Source organism: Myodes glareolus, chromosome 26 (assembly GCF_982192425.1).
Source record: "Myodes glareolus chromosome 26, mMyoGla1.1, whole genome shotgun sequence".
Classification (NCBI taxonomy): Eukaryota; Metazoa; Chordata; class Mammalia; order Rodentia; family Cricetidae; genus Myodes; species Myodes glareolus.
Window position 1 is genome coordinate 44,769,705 of NC_142051.1, and position 20,974 is coordinate 44,790,678.

Sequence of the window (20,974 nt, forward strand, 5' to 3'; positions counted from 1 at the left end):
TCCAGAAGCCCCGTCAGGTTTTATTACACACTCTCCCCCCCCCACCAAAAAAAAAAGAGAGCAAATTCACCAGACTAATGCTCAAAAGGGCAGAGTTCCAGAACTTTCTGGACATTAATCAGTCTCAAGATGTCCTCTGGGAAACATGGCCAGTGGTACCCCCACCATCTCCTTCATCCCCAAAGCCCGCCATCCATAAAGCCACCCCCTGGGAATTATCCTCTCGTTCCTGGTTCTGAGTGAGCAGCTTCCTAGCCCCTACTGTGCCCCTGCTCCCAGCACGGCTCTTTCCATCTCTCAGTGTCTTCCTCTCTGGGTTTATGATTGACAGGAATGTGTTCCGCAAGCTGCTCGCTCAGCCAGAGAAGGAGAAGAACGATATCCTGTCCCTGGAGGAGATTCTGGCTGAGGGGACTGACCTGCCAGAAACAGCCCCGCCCCCTTTGTGCGCCAGCCGCAACAGCAAGGCCAAACTGAGGGCCCTGAGGGAGGCCATGTATCACAGCGCTGAGCATGGCTACGTGGATGTGACAATTGATATCAGGAGTATAGGTCAGTCTGGGCACCATTCACCACTAGACACAGCATGTACACACGGACACACACACACACACACACACACACACACACACACTCACACATGTCAAGGGGTCCCAGGGAGCTTTTCCTTCACTTGTAAGAACATTTCCAGGCCAAGATACCCACGTGGTCCCCACAGACAGCAATACTCTGCCTGCCCTGAGGCCCCACCCTTAGATCATCCTGTCCTGGTTCCCAATCCCTGGACCTTGGGCCAGGTACCTAAATCACCTGGGGAGCTTGTCTGAATACAGATTGCCAGGCCCTGCACCCAGAGGCTCTGCTGTTGAGGGTCTGGATGGATAAAGGCTGGAATCTGTATATTTAACAATCACTCCAGGTGGTTCCCAGGGTTTGAGGGCTTTGCTATATAGAACACCCAACTCTACTAACACAGAGCAACCCTTGAGGCAAGGACAAATGCCTCCTCAGTAGGACTTTTCCTCTGAGTCAACAGGAGCTGTACAGAAGAGCAGCGGCCCTTTCTTTCTTCAGTGAGCTAGCCCTAGCTGTCTCATTGGTGTTTCTGGTGATCCAGGCTAGCCTAGTACCCATCTAGTGACTTTTGCCTGCAAGGAAAGGGAATAGTGAGACATGAAAATGGGTCCATGGCAGGCTGAAAACTAAATAGAAGCTGCTGGATCACTACTCTGGAAAGGGTCTCTATCAGGTGGACTGTTCAATGCATGGGAAATTTATGCTGTTGCCCTGAGAATCTGTTTTGCATGATTAAGCTCGGGGACTCGGAACCATCCACCTGTTCGTTCTGAAGCAGGCGAGGCATGCTCTCCCTCCCTCCTCTCCCCGTCACTGCACAATACAGCAGTCATCCGCTGAGGAGACCTTGTTAAAGGAAGAAGACACAATGAGGGCTGCAGGTGGAAATGTCTCACACGACCGACAATGGTCCCCTCCCACTGATTTCAATGGTTGATCTCATGGTTCTCAGCCCTCATCTGAGCGTGGTTATGTCATCTACTCCTGAATCAACTCTTTCTTCCCCTGAGTTTTCCCCTCCGCAGTAGAAGAAAGGCAGTGAACTCAGAGGCAGGGAGACGTAAGAATGAGTAACTGAATGATTCTGCGCAATGACTGGTATTGTAGAATGCGCCCTCCAATAGTATGAGGCGCATGCATTACACAGAAGAGTTTCGACTTCTGCATGTCTCGCCTGTATTCACTGAGACCAGACCCTCGGATTCATAGCTTGATAATATTCTAGACAAAGACCAATTTCCAGATAAAAATATTCCTGTTCCTTGGTTGTTTTCTACCCTCTTCTCTCCTGCCCTCCCCTACCACCTGACCCGATGCCTCCCCCCTCCCACTTCAGGTGTCCCATGGACTCTGCACACGTGGCTGGAGTCACTGCGAGTCGCCTTCCAGCAGCACCGCCGGCCTCTCATTCAGTGTTTGCTCAAGGAGTTCAAGACCATTCAAGAGGAGGAGTACACAGAGGAGCTCGTCACCCAAGGCCTGCCCCTCATGTTTGAAATATTAAAGGCAAGCAAGGTACAAAACAGGGGGGGGGCTATTGGGGTTACAGTGGAGAGTGGGGGTGGAGACTCACAGATCTGGACGGTCCCTCGCTGGGAACAGCCTGTCAGAGGAGCTTCATCTGATTGCGTGGGGTTGACCCCTACCAAGGGCTCCAATCCCAGCAAAGGAAGGCCACATCTCTACATCTCTTTCTAAATATCTGTCTTGCTCTTGGGGAATTATGAGAATCTTTCCATGAAAGCTCTGTAGAGATTTGGGAATATCATAAAGGCACTTGGGCCCTGCCAGGGGTGTGCGGCCCCCTCCTGTGTGTGGATGGGAAGTACTGACTTTGGGCAACCTTGAAAAACTGGCTCCCTGACACCCATTGAGGTCAACAGCCAAAGGCCAGGGACCACTGTAGAAAATCCCCCAGCACTGTGACCATGAGAAGCACGAGGCAGCACCAACCTCCCGAAAGGTTCTACAGAGTTCCTACCCTAAGCCGCTGCATCACCCAAATGCTTGAGCTCATATAACACAGTGATTGAGCGTATGTACTCTGGAGCCAAATTACAAGGGTTCCTGACTCTCCCACTCATTAGCCATGGGGCCCTAGTCAAGCTTCTTAAACCTTGTTCTGCCTCAGTTTCCCTGTCTGTAAATGAGTCAGTAATCATACAGGCCTCTAAGTGGTTGTGAGTGCAAAGTGATAGGAAACCCTAGTGCCCTTCCACTCCTCCCTGAGCACACAGAGAAGCTTTCTTAGTGGATTTGAAGAGCGTCGTAGAAGATGCAGGGCCTTCTGTGCTTCCCCAAGGATCTTCTGTAAACACCAGCTTGGGACAGCGGCAGGCACAGCCAGCTGCAAATACCGGTGTCACCATGCCATCTGCTCTCCTCAGGGTGACAATGCCTTGTGAACACTTCTGTCTTCAGTGCCCTAAAATTCATAAAGGGAATTAAGGTGTTTCCCAGACTCGTTTGTCTGTAGAATCCTTTCATAATGAACTTCATTATGCCTAAAGACATACATGAAGATTTTTTTCGAAGCCTATACATGATATGTATAAAATTTATAATATATATATTTAATTTAATTACAAGCCAGTCACTCACTTAAGCTTATTCAAGGTTTAACTCTCACAGTCTTCACAAGCACTTCTGGAGGAACCTTATATTTATCTCCATTTTACAAACATTTAACATATAACAAACAAGGGGTAATGGAGGCAGGGAGATGGGTACTAACTCACCCAGGCTCACCCACTACTAAGCAGCTAAGGGACCACACTGGAGTAATCAGTCTGCCCCAGGGCAGGCTTTGTGGAACTCCTGGGTCCATTCACAAGGAGTCTGTGAAGCCTCAGGAGAAACTGGCCTATGAGCCACACTGTGTGGGTACCTGTCCTGGGCTAGGCTGACGGGCTGCTCGCTGTGAGAGTGAGGGGCTCGGAGAGCTGCCTTTCCCTGATGATGGAGTCAGCCCACCAGCCACACAGTCTGTCTGCTTTCTGAGGGTCTTGGAGGCCTTGAGGCCAGAGCTCATCTCAGCAGCTGTTCTGGGCGGTGTCAGCCTCAAGCCAGCCCTTGTGGCTCCTGCTGGCTGTGACTGGTGTCTGTGCCGTGCAGCCCGAGTATAGTGGGCCTCAGTTCATGAAGAGCGGACCCTGCTGGGAACATTTCAAAAGCAAGCTCCTCCCCTGTCCCCCTCCAACTTAAAGTAAATGGATAAAAGGCTTTCAACTGAAATTACCCAGAACCACCTGGCTGAAAGGGACTGCTGGATCCATTCCCAGTGTCTATAACCGAGTGTTTTCTGGCCTGTTTGGTTTTAACTCCCCCCCACCCCTGCCATGGAAGAATTTTGCCTTTTGTGTTTTGTTTGTTGTTTAAGCAAATATCACTTAGAAGACATATATGTAGAAAATTCCCCAGATTGTAACTGCAGAGCCCAGTGAATTTCTATTAGCTGAAATCAAACAGACATCACTAGACCACAAAACACTGCATGCCTAGCACCCCAAGTTCCCCTGGCTCCCACGCCACCAAAAAGCCATCCCTTCCTGACTGCTGATACCACAGGTTTCATCTCGCCTGGTGGCTCATTTAACGAGCATAGCTCAGGAGAGAGAGGCCTTCTACAAGCACCCCAGTGTCTGACAGGAGGAGGGTTATGGGGAGAGGGCTTTGAGTGGAAGAAAATGAAAATCATCAGCAACCCTAACAGGCGCATTGGGGAGGCAGGCAGAAGGAAAGGCCTTTGCCAGATGTGGACCAAAACCCGTTCCCTGGCAGCTGGACCAGGAGAGGCTGTCCAGAGACAAAGCAGGCAGCTCCATACTCTGGAAGGAGCAGGCACAAGAATGGTCAGCCAGGAAGAAGGGAGGAGAGAGGGTTAATTTGCTTCCATAGGCGGTTTTGTGGAAACCCTTACCTGTATGGAATAACATTACCTAGACTGGCCCACAGGGAAACAGGCAGATTAACATGGCTACAGAGTGCAGTCAAATATTCCCCAAGCATGCACTGGTCCACCATCCATGTATTCTCTCCATTGGAATTTCTCTTTGTATCATTTTCTTGTATTCTAGTTGAATTTGTTTGTTCTGTTTGAGTTGTTGATTTCTAAGACTTCCTTATTTATGATAAGTACTGGTCCTTTGTCAGCTGTATGGTTTGCATATATTTTCTCCCCTCTGTAGTTTCCCCTTCATCCTGCTATCTTAGTGCTAGCATTTATTGACTCTCCTCACTATCATCAGATTGGGAACCAGACTGTAGCATGTATTACAGAGAGACAACATATATTAAACCATAGCAGCTTGTTATGAGGAATAGGAAAATGTGTGCCTCTTCCATGTCCCCATCAACAGAATGAAAAATACAATTATTTAAATTTTTTTAAAAAGTCTTTTATCCTTTATCTTAAGACTTACTGTCATAAGACTTACAATGATTTAAAAAAAATCATTCTGACTGCTATGTACCCATACCAGGGATCTCAGACGCACCAATGAGGTAGGTATGTATGTCTAAAGCCCCAAACTGGACAATAACTAGCAATACCACCAAAAGTTTTTTTTAAAAATAAAAATATCAATCGAAGCAGGAAAATCAGCTAACAAGCTGGCCCAGGAAGCCTCTGAGCAATGCTTCAGTCTAAGCTTCTGCCTGTCAACAGACTGCCAGTGAAAAACAGCCGCTAAGCAAATTTTGGATCAAATCTTAAAAGCATCCAGAAGTCACCAGAGACATTCTCAAATCCTCATAGTGGAGCTCTCAAGTCATCTCTGTGAAAAACCTTGAAAATGGAACTTAGTGTGAACACCCGTTCGCTAAAACTGCTTAATTTATCAACTTCGGAGAAAACACCGGAGCAGGACAAGTGTGTGTGAGCAATCTTCCCCTTTCGTGACATCCATTCATCAAGGCCTGGTTAGGGCTGTCTTTTCCCCCATTTCCTTTCTTCTGGTCTTCATTCGGCCCTCACACTTCTCCCAGATCCTCTCTTCTGTGAGTGACGGCTCTGGGCACTTAAGGCAGGACATGCCTTAAAGATAATGATCACCCTCATTCTGTGTGCCAGGGACCATTCTAGACCCTCCATACTCATCTACTCCTCCCAAGGACCCCCAGCAGGAGGGGGTTGTGTTATCAACATCTCCATTTGAAATGATAGACTTGAGATCCCTTTGGAGGGGGATCCAGAAGAGCCAGGATCCTGATCCAGGCAGCCTGGCTGCTGCAAACCTCACATACTCAATGGTGAAGTCACCCTGCCCCTCCCTCAGCTTCCCCTTGGCTTTGCCTGCAGTGCCTTTCACTGTGAAATGTCATTTTGTCTTCTTGAATGACAGAAACCAGACATTGGTATGCAACCATAGAGCCCTCTGCCAATGGGAAGGTCACCCCACATCTGCTGATGTCATGGCCAGGGGGGGCTGCCTTAAAAGGAGCCATGACTGTCACCTACCCAGTAATTTCCTCCACTCATGCACACGCTGCTCCCAGGCTTTGCCCAGCTCCAGAAAACAAAGGCTGTTTTTTCCAAGTCAGGGATCCGGTCTGGAAGCATTTGACTGTTAATACCGGCACCTGGGAAGGTGAAGCAGGAAGATCCTGAGTTCGAGACGAGCTTAAGCTACCTATCTAGGTCCTGTCTCAAACAAAACTGAGAAACAATGAAAGAAAGGAAAGGATTTATGCTCCACACTGGCTCTCGGGGGAATTCTAATGCTGCTCGTGGGGAGAAACACTTGGCTCGCCCGTGAATACTAGGGGTGGGCTGTTAGCCACTGGTGTGGTTGCCAAGGCGGAGGAGTGCCTGCCACCCTGTGTTCATCCATACCATCCATACCATCCTTGAGAATAGCCACCATCCCTTCTTCCTTCCGCTCTAATGACCCCTCTCTTAATCAGGTCCCAGGTGACACTGCCTTCTGCAATCTATCCACTTTGATAGAAGGGTTTAAATTTTCTTTTCACACATGGAGGAGCTATGTCCTGCCTCGGGGATTAACTTTTAGACTATCTTGGATCACTGGCATCGTTATGATCCCAAGCCATCATTTAAAAAAAAAAACAACAATACTCACTAGTGGGAAATATAAAGAAAAAATAATGATCTCACTCTATTCTTCTAAGAACTCTTCGGTCTTTTATTTTCAGAGAAATGGTACAAAGCATGTGTTAACCTTCTTTTTTTGATACTTTGTTGTGTTAGCCTGCCTGGTGTTGCTAAAACAGAACACCTGAGATATTCAGTTTAAAAGAGGGAGGGTTCGGTTTGCTCACAGTTTGGGAGGTCGGTGGTCAGCTGGTCCATTACTTCTGAAATAGCGACAGAAGCATGTGGTAGGAGCAGCTGGGAAGCAAAGAGAGAAAGGGCTGAGCAGACCAGCATCCCATAATCCCCTGCCGGAGACACACCCAAGGACCTCAAATTTCCTGCAGAGTCTCATGAAGGTTTATTTAACCATCTGCCCATGAACAAGGGACCGCGCCCCTAACACATGAGCCCTCGGAGACACTTAGTCAAACCACAGCTGTTGTAAAGATTTGCCCAGCCCCTGGTTTAGCCACTTGCCCAATAAAAAGCCGGATGCTGTGGGTCACACCCCATCCCACCCCCCACCTGCTCACCTGCTAGTGGAGGGCAGCAGCTGGGAAGGACTGATGGGAAATAACCAAACACTGGGATGAAGGTCACTTGCTCGGCACAGTCTCCTTCCTCCCTGCGTCTTGGGCAGCTGGAGTTTGGAGGCACAGAACTGCCTTCCGCCGTCCTTATTTTTACTTTTATTGAGAAGTGATTCAACTGATGACTCCCAGTTCCCAAACGTCTGAGCCCTAGAACCCGACTTATTACAGAGCTGAAGCAGAAGCTTCCGTCCTGTCCTTGTGGGGCACAGTCATGGGGCCAAAAGGGCTTTCTGCTGCTTGCTCAGGACTGCTGGCTGCTTCCAGAGTTTGAGAATACGGATGAAGGTGGATTGGAGGTGAAAGCTTTCTCTTCAGAAGCTACAAAACCCTGCTTTCCCTTGGCTAGGAAGTGATCAGGGTGCAATGGGAAAATGTTTTTATATAAATTTCATAAGCACTCAGCATTGGACTCATAGAGCAGGTCAGTGCAAACTGAATGTCCGGGCTCCTCTTGCCTAGGTGCCTGTCGTGACAGCCTGGCTTGTTCCACCCTGGCCCTCCCACAGCACAGCTCCTCTTCTTCCTTTGCAGAATGAAGTCATCAGCCAGCAGCTGTGCGTCATCTTCACACACTGCTATGGTCCCTACCCCATTCCCAAGCTCACGGAGATCAAGAGGAAGCAGACCTCACGCCTAGGTGAGTCACGATGGCCCAGGTGTATTCAGGCTGTAGCCATGGAGCATAGGGATGGGAAGGAAGCACACACATGTATCAAGTCTAGGGTGGGGACTTCAGAGTGCAAACAAGAGGCAGACAGAGGAGGAATCGAGCCCGAGAGCTGAGATCTCCCTTAGTAGGAGGGAAATCTCTTTGGCGAATACAACAGAGGACATGAATGAGGCTGTGGTGCCTCACCTGTGGGACCTTTCCCCTCATTCACTGCCGCTGGGCACTGCTGAGGAGTCCTGATGTCCCATGCACAGGAGATTGTGGTAGATGGCCCACTGTCTATGCCAGCTGTGATGGTTTTGATAGTCAACTTGATACGGTCTAATTACAAACATCGAGGAAGAGAATCTCAATGAGGAATTGTCTAGATTCGGTTGGTCTGTGAAGATTGTCTTCATTGGATTATTGATGTGGGCGGTCACCATTGCCTAGACTGGTATGAAAAGGAACAAGAGAACTGAAAATATCCGTGCAGATTCAGTCTCTCTGCTTCCTGCTGCACTGACTGCCTGCCATGATGGACAGGAACTGTGAACTAAACTAAACCCTTTCTCCCCTAAGTTCCCCTTGTCATGGTGTTTTATCAAAGCGGCAGGATTAAACAGCTACTCTCCCGTCTATCATGTCCCTCATCTCCACGGCAGAGGAGTAGGCAGGGGACACCAAGGAGCCAGCACTATCTGTAATGAAAGTCCTGCTTTAGGTGATCGTAATAAGAAGGGAACACACACGTGATCATAAAAACAAGGGCAGGTTAGAGCTAGAGAGATGCCTCGGAGGTTAGGAATGAACTCGGCTCTTCCAGAGGACCCAGGTTCGTTTCCTAGCACCTGTGTCAAGTGGCTTGCAACCTTATTAACTGTAGATCTACAGAGTTTTAACACTTCTGGCCTCTGTGGACACCCACCCACAGACACACACATACATAGCTTATTAAAAATAAAATAAATATTTTTAATTCCAAAAGCAGGACATACCTGAGCAATGGGGTTAGGTGCTCTGAAGTCCAGTGAGGATAGCTGAACACTTTATATGATCCTTGAATACTTGCACAGGACTCCAGCCATATACCCAACTTCCACCTCTCAGTAGGGCTTCCCAGGCGGCAGGCGTGACCTATCCTGTGCTTTGACTGCAGTCTGGAAACAGGGTGGAGCTGGGACTTGAAGACCAGCCCGGCCAATGCCATAATTCCTCCCTGTGTAGGGCCAGCTCCTGAGATTCCCCCAGGCAGACCCTGGCTTCAGCCAGAAGCTCTAGGGCTACAACAGGCAGAGCAGAATTGAAAAGACAGAGAAATGCCTGGCGGTCTTAAGACTGGAAACCTGAGCCTGGTCTTGCAGAAGCCCACATTCCTTGTTGCCCAGAGAGTAATAAAAGATTAACAATGAAGGATTCCTTTTCCTCCAAGGGTTGGGAATCTTCCCTGCTTCCTTTATCCTTTCCCTGTGAATATGAAATGCTGGAGAAATGAAAGCATCTGAAAATTCTATCCTGCAGCCAAACTATTCCTCTGCCTTTATCAGTTGAAAGATTGAGTTCATGGAGCTGATTCAGTGTATATTCATCACTGTTATGAGTAACGTGGACATTTAAATATGATACAGCTTTCTGCTAAGATGGGAAACTTGGCAGCAGTGTCGAAGGGTCTGTGTTACCTTTATGACCATGCCCGTGACAAATCTGCGTTGTACCTAAGTCACAAGTGTTTCTGCCCTGCAGGAAACATTGGTTGTCAGGGCGACAAACTGGAAAGGTCAACCAAATGAGAAGGTGGTAGTTATGGAGAGTGACTTCCCCGAGTATCAATCAGCAGTATACACCACCTGAGTGCCTTGTGAGGCTCCTTGTTAGCACAAACATTTTTGAGGGCTGGGTCCAGGACACAGCCTAAGTTCTGCTTCTCATAACCAGAGAAGGAGGAGAATTCTTGAATTTGGTGCAATTTTTCTCACTAGCAGTGAAAGGTACTTGGTCTTCGGGTCAGAATTCCAAGCTTAGCACCAAGAGAAGGCAGGGGTGGGTGAGACTGGAGAAATGGCTTCATGGCTAAGTGCACTTACTGCTCTTGCAGAGGACTCAGGTTCCGTTCCCACCACCCATATGATGACTCACGGCTGTCTGCAATTCCAGTTCCAGCATGCCTGTTGTCTTTCCTGACCTCCTTGGGCTCCTGTACACCTAGTACAGGAGCATGCATAAGATAAAGGATTTTTTTAAGAAGACAAGGGTCTTGACGAGAGAGAGGTGAAGGAACTCAGTCACAGTGGTCTGGTAAAAGGACTCGGGCTAGAGAAATGGTTCAGCAGTTAAGAGTACTACTGCCCTTCCTGAGAACTTGGGCTCTGTTCCAGGACCCATATCAAGTAGCTCACAACTACCTGTAATGGTAGACCAGGGAAGTTAGAACCGGCAGCCACCTGCTCTCATGTTCACATACATATACATAGACATGCCACTAGAAGTAATAAAACTAATTTTTTTTTAAAGCAAAGAAGTGTGGCCTCTCTGGGAGCCCTGGGGAGCTATTGGAAGGTTTGTAGAATGGGAGAGATGAATTGTAATCAGAGCTCACACTGCCTGTCACCACAAAAACCAGTCATCAGAGATAGGAACTGAATGATTACACTGTGCTGTATTCAGGGGACCTATGCTCTGAGACAGCAGTGGGCTAACATCCTAAAAACAAACCTCCTCTCTCCTCTCCAGTCCCAAGCTTTATAGGGAGGGTGGAAACAGAGTCAACCATTCCAGAGCTCAGTCATACCCTTCTGTCATGTGGTCACTCACAGTTCTAAGCCCTTCTCCCAAAACAATCTCTTCGACTGGTCCTTGTTCTGTGGATATCTGGGCTCAGGCCCCTCTTAGCACCTCCTGAGCCGGAGATTTAATTCAGAAGCAGCAAGCCATCAACATTTGCCCTGCCAAGCTGTTCATAGCCTGTGCATGCAGATTCCTTTGTGAACTATGGAGCGAAAGGGCCCTGTGGTGTGAAACACAAATATATCCTACGGTGCCTCCCTGCCCCCATCAGCATGAAATCTGACGTTAGGAGGGATGCCTCCTGTGGTGAGTGAAAGCAGAGACCCACAGAAGCTCCAGAACTGTCTAGAATGATGATGTAACCTGAACAAGGGTGTAACAGAATGAAGGGGAAAGAGGAAGAAATGATCAGGAGTGTGGGGATGACTGTAGGGAAGAAAACTCTTCTGCCTTTGGTCCTGGTTTGGAGCACCCTTCACAGGGATGAGGCAAACCCAGCACAGAGCTTGAGGCCAGGAGAATCGTGTGGATGGTGAAGATGCTGTGGTTCCTCAAACTCAAACATGAGTGCTGCTCCCCCAAGGAAGCACTGTGGAAGACCAGCCCTGAGTGCTGCAGTTTTAGACAACTGGCCTGCAGGTGGCCTACCACAAGACCCTGGCAGTTAGAAACACCTTGTTTGTGATGCGTAGGACAGGAGGCAGGGAGTCGAGACTATTCCTAGCAAGGCAGAAGTTCTGGACCGACTCCAAGGGCCATCAAGAAGGACCTTCGGTCTGCATGGCTACATTAAAGGTAACCCTAGGAATCTTGTATTTAGTGAGTCATGCCATAGAATTGGAAAGCCTTGGTTCAAACCCTGGCTTGCGTGGCCACTGTCATGTCTGCATGTCTCGGGTTTCCCCCTGCACAAAACCTGCCATGTCCTGTGTTAGACTCAATAAGCGAGCGTTAGCTACACTGTCTCGTTAGAAGAGATGAGATGGGAGTTGCTTCCTTTTTCACTTATTTTGGGAGAGAACAGCCCGGAGTCCAGTGCCAAGGGCATGGCTGCCCTTCCACACCACTTCCACTAGGCAGGAAGACACCAAGCCTAAGACAGAGGCACAGGGATGGGTGAACTCCCTTTATAGACTAGCCTTTCACACCCTGAAGTCCCTAAGCTCTGCCTAGAGTTGTATCTGCTATGGAGTATATATATGGCTGCTTCTTCTCCTCCTTCTCCTTCTTTGTGAGTGTAAGAGCGTGGGTGTGCAGGAGGTCATAGCACAATTGCAGTGGTCAGGGTCAGGTCTTACTTCCCATTTGTTTGAGGCAGGGTCTCTTGTTTGCTGCTGTGTACACCAGTCTAGCCGGCTTCCAAGGATTCTCAGACTCCCCCACCCAGTTCACCATAGGAGCCCTAGGATTCTAGGTACTGGTGCTACCACATCCAACTTTTTTTTTAGCTTTGGAACCTGTTCTGGAACTCGCTCTGTAGACCCAGGCTGGCCTTCAAAATCACAGAGATCCTCCTGCCTCTGCCTCCCGAGTGCTGGGATTAAAGGTGTAAACCACCCCATCCTGGTCACATCCAGCTTGTAAGTGGATTCCAGGGACCAGAACTCAGGTCATCCCACATGCTCAACAAGTACTATCACCCACACTGTGCCGCTGAGCCAGTCCAAGAGCTGCTTTCAGCCACAGGTCAATTTGAGCATCTCCTATGCTGAGCCGGGTGGCAGGGATGTATCCGTCCTCTGTGGGTGCTGTCACTGGTGTGACTCTTGTATCACCTACGAGGAATGAAGAGGTCACTATGGTTTTCGGCCCTCTCCTGTGCGTTCTCCAGAGGGCCCCAATTTCACCCTTCCTTCACTAACACACTGTTCCCCTTTCTGTTCTAGATCCTCATTTTCTTAACAATAAAGAAATGTCTGACGTGACCTTCCTGGTAGAGGGAAGACCCTTCTACGCTCACAAAGTGCTGTTGTTCACGGCCTCTCCCAGGTACGGACCCTCGGCTTTGCTAGGACTGGAATTTGTCTGTGACTGTTCCTATTGCTGCCGTTTTTTATTTGTGGATACAAAAATCTCATGTAATTCAGGATATCCTGGAATTCAAGGTGTAGCAAGGTTGACCTTGAATTTCTGACCTTCCTGCCTTCACGTCCCTAGTACTGGAATTACAAGAATGCACCATCATGCCCAATTTATTTGGTGCTGGGGATTACACCCAAGACCTCAGGAATGCCAGGTACCTCTGTATGACTGAGCTACAACCCTAGCTGCTATCCCTGCTTTTTGAAGTTCAGTCCCACTAATAAGGTCCCTACCAGTCAGAGGCTTTGCATCCAAACTCCAAGGCAGATGATCAGTCAGCAAGGATGGGTTAAATGCCCTTGCAGCTTCATGTCCCACAAAGACAGAAGAAGCGCCTGTCTCCCTGGAGCAAAGCTCAGACAACAGAAATGAGGGCAGGTGATGATCCCTGGGCACCAGACAAGAGGGAACCCAGGGCAAGCTCTCAGAACAGACTAAGGCCTGCAGAGGAGACCCTGGGTTGGTGCTGGAAAGGGATGGGCTTTTAAAGAGCATCCATTCCTTCCCAGTGGCCAGTGTGGGAGAAGATGTGGGTTTCAAGCATGGTCTAAAGCTTTGAATAGACACTAACAGCTGTAATCCAGTTGTGTTTTAGAGCAGAATCCAGAGATTTGTATGATAAAAACAGTCATTTGGGCAAGCCATAGGGCTATGGATGATTCTTTCTGTCTTTCTCTGTGTTGTTCAGGTTCAAGGCCCTCCTCTCCAGCAAGCCAACAAATGACAGCACCTGCATAGAGATCGGCTACGTGAAGTACCCCATCTTCCAGGTGAGCTCTGGGGTAGCCTTGGGGCCTCAGATGTCCCTAGCACCTTGGGACACCCCTGACTAAGCTGTTAGCACCTGCCTTTCAGACTCACTTACCTCACCCCTCCCATTCCATCCCAAGCCCCGCAGCAATCATTGGAGCCCAGTGTCTGTTAGCCCCAGGCTTGGACTGGGGGAGGGGACCCAAAGGTAAGGGACACCCTCTCTCAAAGATTTATACATCTAGAGGGAGTATCCCCAAGTCTCCCGTCAATTACAGGATATGCGGGGTGTTTGCCAAAGAGGATGTCCTTTTTGGAGTCATGTACTCTAATAGTTCAGACCTGGGACATTGGGGCATGGCTAGGAGCGGAGAACCAAGGCCAAGCCAAAGCTACAGGGCTCAGAATGAGGCTTTGGGCTCAAGAAGAAGGCTAGAGGGATCCAGACAAAGGAAAGAGCACCTTGTATGATGTGTCTATCCCAGGCATGTTGGAACCAACAGAATCTGTGCCTAGCCCATCTGGTGGCTCACCTCCAGGACGCAATACTGAGATAGTCTTTCTAGGTAGAAACCATACCAAAACGGAAAGCCTGTTCCCCCAACTTCCACCACACAGATATCGCCTGGAGAAGCTTTGAAAGTGTCCCCTGGATGTCCTATCTGTACATCAGAATCGTAAAAGCAGAATCTCAAGGCAGGTCCCAATCTTGGGCGCACTGAGGCCTCCCCTTTCTCTACTGCCAACGTGGAGCCAGACTCCCTTTCTTATAGCATCTTCGGAACATTAGCAGACTATGAAAACAGAAAACACACTCAATGTGAGCCCCTAGGGCCCGCCTCTCCACCTGGCTTTCAGTCATGGGCAGTATCACTTCTGGCAAGGGCTTCTGATGCTCCCGGACTCAGGGTTCAAGCCTGAAAGCTAATACTGCCCTTGTGTCTGTGATCCTTTCAACTGTCCTGTCACAAGCTTTTGGAAGGTTGTGGCCCAAGTTCCCACAGCTGCCTGTAGGAGAGCCAAGGTTTAAACCAAACCCAATCCTGTTGTTTTCTCATATCCTTGGAAAAATGAGTCTGCTCTGAAGTCACCTGACCCTATGAATCTTGTGGCCTGTTAGAGTGGGATCATGAGCTGAAGGCAAGAAACAGAGCACCTGTATGTGCACGCACATGCACACACACATGCACACGCATGCACACACACACACACACGCATGCACACGCACACACCAAGAAGTACCCCATGACTACTAAGCCTGGCTCTCACTGGGAGGCTCCAGTAATAAGAGCCTGTCTCAGAACAGGCATTCAGTAAATGTTTGGCCAGCAGACTTGTCGGAGTCCTACATGGGAAAGACTGGCCTCAGAGGGATCCCCAGGCCTGTAATTGCTTCCGATGGGGAAGGTTTGCTGGCCACATTAGCTTTAAGCTCCTGTAATGGGAAGGGAAGATTGATCGGGCCCTGGGGATTTGCCTGTGTCCCTGCCCAGTCCCCATAAAAGAAGAAGAGCCTCATTTGTGGCTTGAAATAGGCCGAGGAAGGCTGAATCTGACCCACAAGGAGCCTCCCAAAATCCTGCGCACTTTATATGTTTCTGGCGTACGAATTTTTGAAGAAGAATTTTTAGTAATTGATACTGCACTGTGTTTCCTCCCTCAAGACTGTTTAACATCATATGCATGCAGGAGCCAGACCCACTGAGGCCACACCTGGAGCTAGGCCTCCTTCAGACTGCAAAAGCCCCTGCCTCATGTAGGTTGGCAGCCGCCAAGAAAAACAGTTCAGTACGCAGGGCCTTTGGCCTAATAAGGGCTTGTTGCACCCACTTAGAGAAAATGCTTGCACTGACAGAGTCTGGAAGGGGCCTGGAATGGCCTGATTTAAGTTCCATTAGCCCAGCGTCTCCTTCCACCAATGCAGCAATTTCAGCCCATGGCTCAACCTTGAATAAACGAGACAATGTCTGTGACAGATAGAAAACTACTTTGTAAACGGGGGGGAGGGGGTGTGCACATTACAGAGGTGCTTCTTCTTATTATTGGTTTGGCCTACATAACAAACTTGCTAGAGGAATCAATTTGTTTTAATGAAGCCCATAGCCCCGTGCTGACTGACGGTATTTCACAAACATAGAAGCCCTGCTCTCTAAGGTAGGAGGTGGAGGGGATCAACGTAGTGCTATTTCCCAAGGCCTAGACAATGTCACCACCTCTGTAGTGGGCAGGACACAGAGACACCAAGCCAATGTAAGAGAGACTCAGACACAGGAGTCATGTGATGTCTAATATGGCCACAGGAGGCAGGCATGGTGACATGTGCCTGCAGTCCCAACTCTTGGAAGACTGATTGCTCTTGCCAGGAGGATTGCCGTGAGTTTGTCAGCCTGAGATACCCAGTGAGGCTCTGAATCCAAGTAATAATGATAACATAAAGTGTCCTGTGCTGTCTCTGTGCTGGGTACTATGCTAGGCACAGAAATCCTGTAATTGATGAAACATCTGTTCTCTCAGATGAGCCAAGTTTCTTAGCACAGTGAACAGAACTTGACCCAAAGGAGGGCCGGACTCCACTGTTACAGAAGAGAGCTCATTCAGGCTGAGGGAGCTGGAAGACATGGCCAGGTTCTGATAGAGGCAAGGGGAGATAAAAGACAGATACCATGCTAGATATGGTGGCAAGCCCCTTGGAGAAGTGGAGGCAAGGGAATGAGAGTTAGAGGCCAGCCTGGTCTACATAGTGAGTTTGTTTGTGACATAGTGAGATCTGTCTCAAAACAAGCAAACAAAAAACAGTTTCTGTTAGGAATCTGCTTTAATGAATTGTGCAAACATTCCACGTAATTCCATGGTGTATCGGGATTTGCTGTGGGTGGTATAGAAGTATCTGTTAATTGTTAGTTTCTTAAAGAGTGTTACACATTTCCCAAAATTGGTGTTTTATTTATTTTGTGTTCGTGTGTCTGTGTCTGTGTGTGTGTGTGTGTGTGTGCAAATGGACGTGCACGTGAATATGCCATGACACATTTGAAAAAAATTCCAAAATCCTATCGTGGTGGTTAAACCATGGTGTGATGCCAATGTAGGGAGTGACTAGACTACAGATGTGTGTGTGTGTGTGTGTGTGTGTGTGTGTGTGTGTGCAGTTACACTAGTTCAGATACATCCATGGTCTTCAGTCATTCGGGGACACCCCTTTGCAAAACTCTGTAGTAGTTCAGGGCACAATCCCGACGTTGGAAGTCACATAACAGGGGAGAGCCTTACGTGGCTCCTTCACAACTCTCAGTGAATATCAAAACCCTGGGCCCCTCTCGACTTTCTCTGGAGTTTTGTCAAGTCGTTATAAGGAGCTTGTTGCGCAGAATGGCTCTCTGGGACCTCAGGAGGTTTTGTTTCAGGCTCTCTTGGTGGTATCACCTGGACAGCTTGACTGGATGAGAGGTAGGTGGGCACCCTTGGTTATCATCCATCATGAGGAGACAAGCTCAGGATTGATTTGGTCCTGTGAAAAGACATGGAGGCAGAGCCTGGAAACTATAGGGTCGTGATTTCAGGGTGTCATCAGGAAAACCTATCCGAACGTCCCCCATCAGGTAGAGGGATGTTCTAGAGCCGTGTGATAGTGTGTACGGCTGAGGCGTCACTCACTGTGTCCTCTTCCTTCCAGCTGGTCATGCAGTATCTCTACTACGGTGGCCCAGAGTCACTTCTCATTAAAAACAATGAGATCATGGAGGTAAGGAGAGCATTGCGTTCCTAGCTGCCTCAGCATCCCTTCTGTCTGACTTCAGAATTGAGGGCCCTCCTAGCTCCGTGATCCTCCCTGTGTCCCTCCCAAGCAAAGCATCTTCTCAGGGAAGCCTTCCCTGAGAGACTGTCTGCACCAGGGGGCCTGGGTGGAAACCAGTCTTACCTGGCTTGTGAGGGGCAAGTTCACGGAGGAATCTGGGTACCACCTACACAGGGACAGTTGGCCCTCTACAGCACCATCAGGGAGTATCCTAGGTGACCTGCTCCCCCTCGTGGTTGCTAAGAGAATTACATCCATGAGAGGCACGGCTCTCCTCCCTACAGTGCCTTCTGGAACCCAGAAGCTGAGAGCTGGGAGCCATCTCTTGCCCATGCCTGAAGCTCTTCACCTCCATCACCACCTTCTCCCATCCCTGCCTGTGGCTCCCACTGCACCTGACTTCCCATTCTATCCCCCCATCCAAAGCCAGAGCTCCGATCCGTTTTCCTAATTAAAGATGGGCACTAACTGGACATGGTTGCACACACCTTTAATCCGGGTACTCATGGGGCAGAGGCAGGCAAAGCTCTGTGAGTTGGAGGCCAGCAAGGTCTGCATAGGAGTTTCAGACCATCCAGGGCTACAAGATGAGACCCCATCTTTTAAAACTAATTAATTAGTTAAATATTTTTTTTTTAAGCAGGCAGTTTAGTACCTAAAGTCCTTCAGCCCAATCATATTGGCAGTTTATTTGACCTAGCTGAGCTTGTTTCCTGTTCTGTAAAATGGGAATTCTTGATCTGAGACAGTTTTAAAAATATGTTTTACCTTTAATTTGGTAGGCAGAGGCTGGCAGATCTCTGTGAGTTCGAGGCCAACCTGGTCTACAAGAACTAGTTCCAGGACAGGCTCCAAAGCTACAAAGAAACCCTGTCTCGAAAAAAACCAAAAAATAAAAATATAAAAAATAAAAAATAAATATGTTTTTAGAAGATTCTTAGTCACCTTTGGCTACGGTGAGTGCTGTAGGGCTTGTGGTCACTAAGGGCCCAATTTGTCCTGTGTCCTTACCCTTCTTAACCCCCCACCCCCGATGATACTCCAGAGACCCTGGACTCTCTGGTCCCCTCCTCCCATCCTATACTCCACCATAGGGACAGGTGTGGCCTTTTGTAAGCATCTTAAATTTTACTTTCTGCATTTACTTGTTTGTTTCCTGGAGACGGTGATAGAGGGGCTGAATGGACAGACAGGGGTGTGTCCCATATGACAAGTTCAAGTCTCAAATTCTGTGGAGTCGGAGTGTGCTGCCTTCACAGGACAGGGGCATGTTCACCTGCCCAGCGTCCCTCAGAGCTCTTTGTAAGATACGGATGGAGGTGAATGGATTCGCATTTAAGTCTCAGCCAGCCATGATGGCTCATGCCTGTAATTCCAGCACCTGAGAGGGTTCTGATGATCACCTGAGACAGACTGCAGGCTCCAGGCCAGTCAGGGATACAAAGTGAGACTGTGTCTCAAAAGGAAAAAAAAAAAATCACAAAAAGGCTCATGATAAATCCCACTACCCCCGCCTTGGGGGAAGTATAACTTCCTCCCTCAGAGCCTGCCACCTTCAGTATACTTGTGGGAGCCTCCATGGCCCAGGGCTGACCTTTGACCTGGTGTGGCAATGGTCCAATGGGATGAAGACCCCGACCTTCTGGACTCTGTCGTAGAAAGTTGGGAGTGCCATAGCATCCGGGTAGGAAGTCCCATAAAGAAGAAGACAGGGTGAAGGACGGTCCCTGAGCCAGTATGGTGAGGAGCCACATTGGAGTGGAGATGCAGGGAGCACAGGGAAGGAGGAAGCCACAGTCGTACTCACCTTGCTAATGGGTGTCCTAGCCCCTCCTCCTTGCTGGATCTGATTTGGGATGTTTGGGCTGACCTGCTATGAAAGGTGTGTCTGTGATCCACTCCACCCTGCCCTCCACCCACAGGAAGCTTGCCTAACTAGAGGCTGCTCCCCTGGTTTCACCTTGTGCCTACTGGTAAACTCCAGCATCTCTGCTTCCTGACCCTCAGTCAGGCACCCTGTGGGGTAGATTAGCTGCTCTCCTATTGCTGGGTCAAAACACTGTGACTGGGGCAACTTGAAGAAGAAAAGATTTATTTTGGGCTTACAGTTCCAGAGAGATTAGAGTTTGTGATAGCCAAATGATGGAGGCAGATGGCCAGCCCGGTGGCTGAAGCAGCAGCTGAGAGCTCAGGGCTCTCATCTTGAACCACAGACACAAAGCAGAGAAGAGCCCACTGGAGTAGGAGAAGGCCTTACTTTCTCAAAGCCTGCTTCCTGCAACATACATCCTCCAACAAAGCCACACCTCCTAAATTGTCCCCTGGACAGTGCCACCAACTGGGGGCAATGTGCCCAAATGCCTGGGTCTATGGGAGGCCTTCCTCACTCAAACTGTCACGGTGGCTCACTCCTATGGTTTGCTGATCACTCTTCACCACCTCTACCACTAACAGTCTCTTTCTATGGATTCCAGCTTCTGTCCGCCGCTAAATTTTTCCAGCTGGAGGCCCTGCAGCGACACTGTGAGATTATCTGTGCGAAAAGCATCAATACTGACAACTGCGTGGACATCTACAGCCATGCCAAGGTAAGCCTCTCCCCTGACCCCAAAGCCGGGCCTGTGCTCCCGAGACTGTTCCGGGACTCTGTGGCTTGGGATTAAACCCTGGGCTTCGGCACACATCAGCCAGTCGCTCCACCGCTGACTTACGTCCCCAGACCGTAGGCCTTTCTTTTCTGCTTCAGCTCTGACATCTCCTTGTCCTCCCTTTCTTCCATGAACACTGGAAAGTAAGCCAGGCAACGGTGTCCCCAGGAATGTTACTCACACTGCTTTCACAAGAATCATCACAGACTGATTCCTCAGGCCTGGACTGGGGTCTCGATTCTGCTTCCCTAATCAGGGTCTAGTTAATGTCTCTGCTATTAAGTGGTCTTGAATAGAAGAGTTGAGAATGGTGGGTCTCAAAAGGTGGTCTCCAGAAGCAGCAGCAGCGGCAAGGAGTATTTTAGGTCACAACCCAAACTTATCAACTCAGAAACTCTGGAGGGTGGTGGGGTGTTCCTGATTCCCATGCAAGCTCAAGTGTGTGTCAATTTTTTTTTCTGTGCTGTGATAAAACACCACAACCAAGGCAGCTTATAGAAGAAAGGGCTTATCTGGGCTTTCAGTTCCAGCAGGATAAGAGTCCACTCTGGTGGGGAGGCATAGCAGCAAGAGGCAGGCGTGATGGCAGAAGCAGAAAGCCGAAGGCTCATGGCTTCAAAAAGCAAGCGTGAAGCAAAGAAAATGAATTTGAACTGGTGTGAAGATTTTACTCTCAAAGCCCGCCCCCAGCGTCACACTTCCTCCAGCAATGCTGCACCACCTAAACCTAAAACAGCGCCACCAACTGGGGATCACATGTTCAGATGCACAAAACTGTGGGAGACACTTTTTGTACATACTACCACAACAAGTGAGAACACCATTCTCCTTCGTGTCTCTGGGACACATACACACACATGCATGCATGCACACATGCACACACACACACACACACACACACAGACACACAGTTGTTCTGGTGAGTGTGGATTAGAACTCTCCATCCTTGCTTTGACCCTGAGGCTGACATGCTCTACCTGTACCCCAGCTAAGCAGTATTTGTCT

General features: G+C 49.0%; 1 protein-coding gene and 1 long non-coding RNA gene across 3 annotated transcripts in view; one reads left to right on the forward strand and one right to left on the reverse strand.

The window, feature by feature from the left end:
- Abtb3 (ankyrin repeat and BTB domain containing 3) overlaps positions 1–20,974 on the forward strand; it is a 258,603-nt gene that overhangs the window by 233,331 nt on the left and 4,298 nt on the right. For both annotated transcript variants that reach the window (XM_087902157.1, XM_087902158.1), the window contains 7 exons: positions 332–552; positions 1,913–2,091; positions 7,795–7,900; positions 12,583–12,685; positions 13,467–13,548; positions 17,199–17,267; positions 19,796–19,909. In XM_087902157.1, coding sequence (XP_087758283.1) covers positions 332–552; positions 1,913–2,091; positions 7,795–7,900; positions 12,583–12,685; positions 13,467–13,548; positions 17,199–17,267; positions 19,796–19,909 — 874 coding nt within the window. The remainder of the gene's footprint in view (positions 1–331; positions 553–1,912; positions 2,092–7,794; positions 7,901–12,582; positions 12,686–13,466; positions 13,549–17,198; positions 17,268–19,795; positions 19,910–20,974) is intronic.
- Positions 76–9,244, reverse strand: LOC148117797 (uncharacterized). Its single transcript, XR_015736786.1, has 5 exons — positions 8,911–9,244; positions 7,204–8,366; positions 6,856–6,925; positions 6,035–6,156; positions 76–3,001 (listed from the first exon to the last, which is right to left on the reverse strand). It is a non-coding gene; the product is annotated as an uncharacterized LOC148117797 (long non-coding RNA).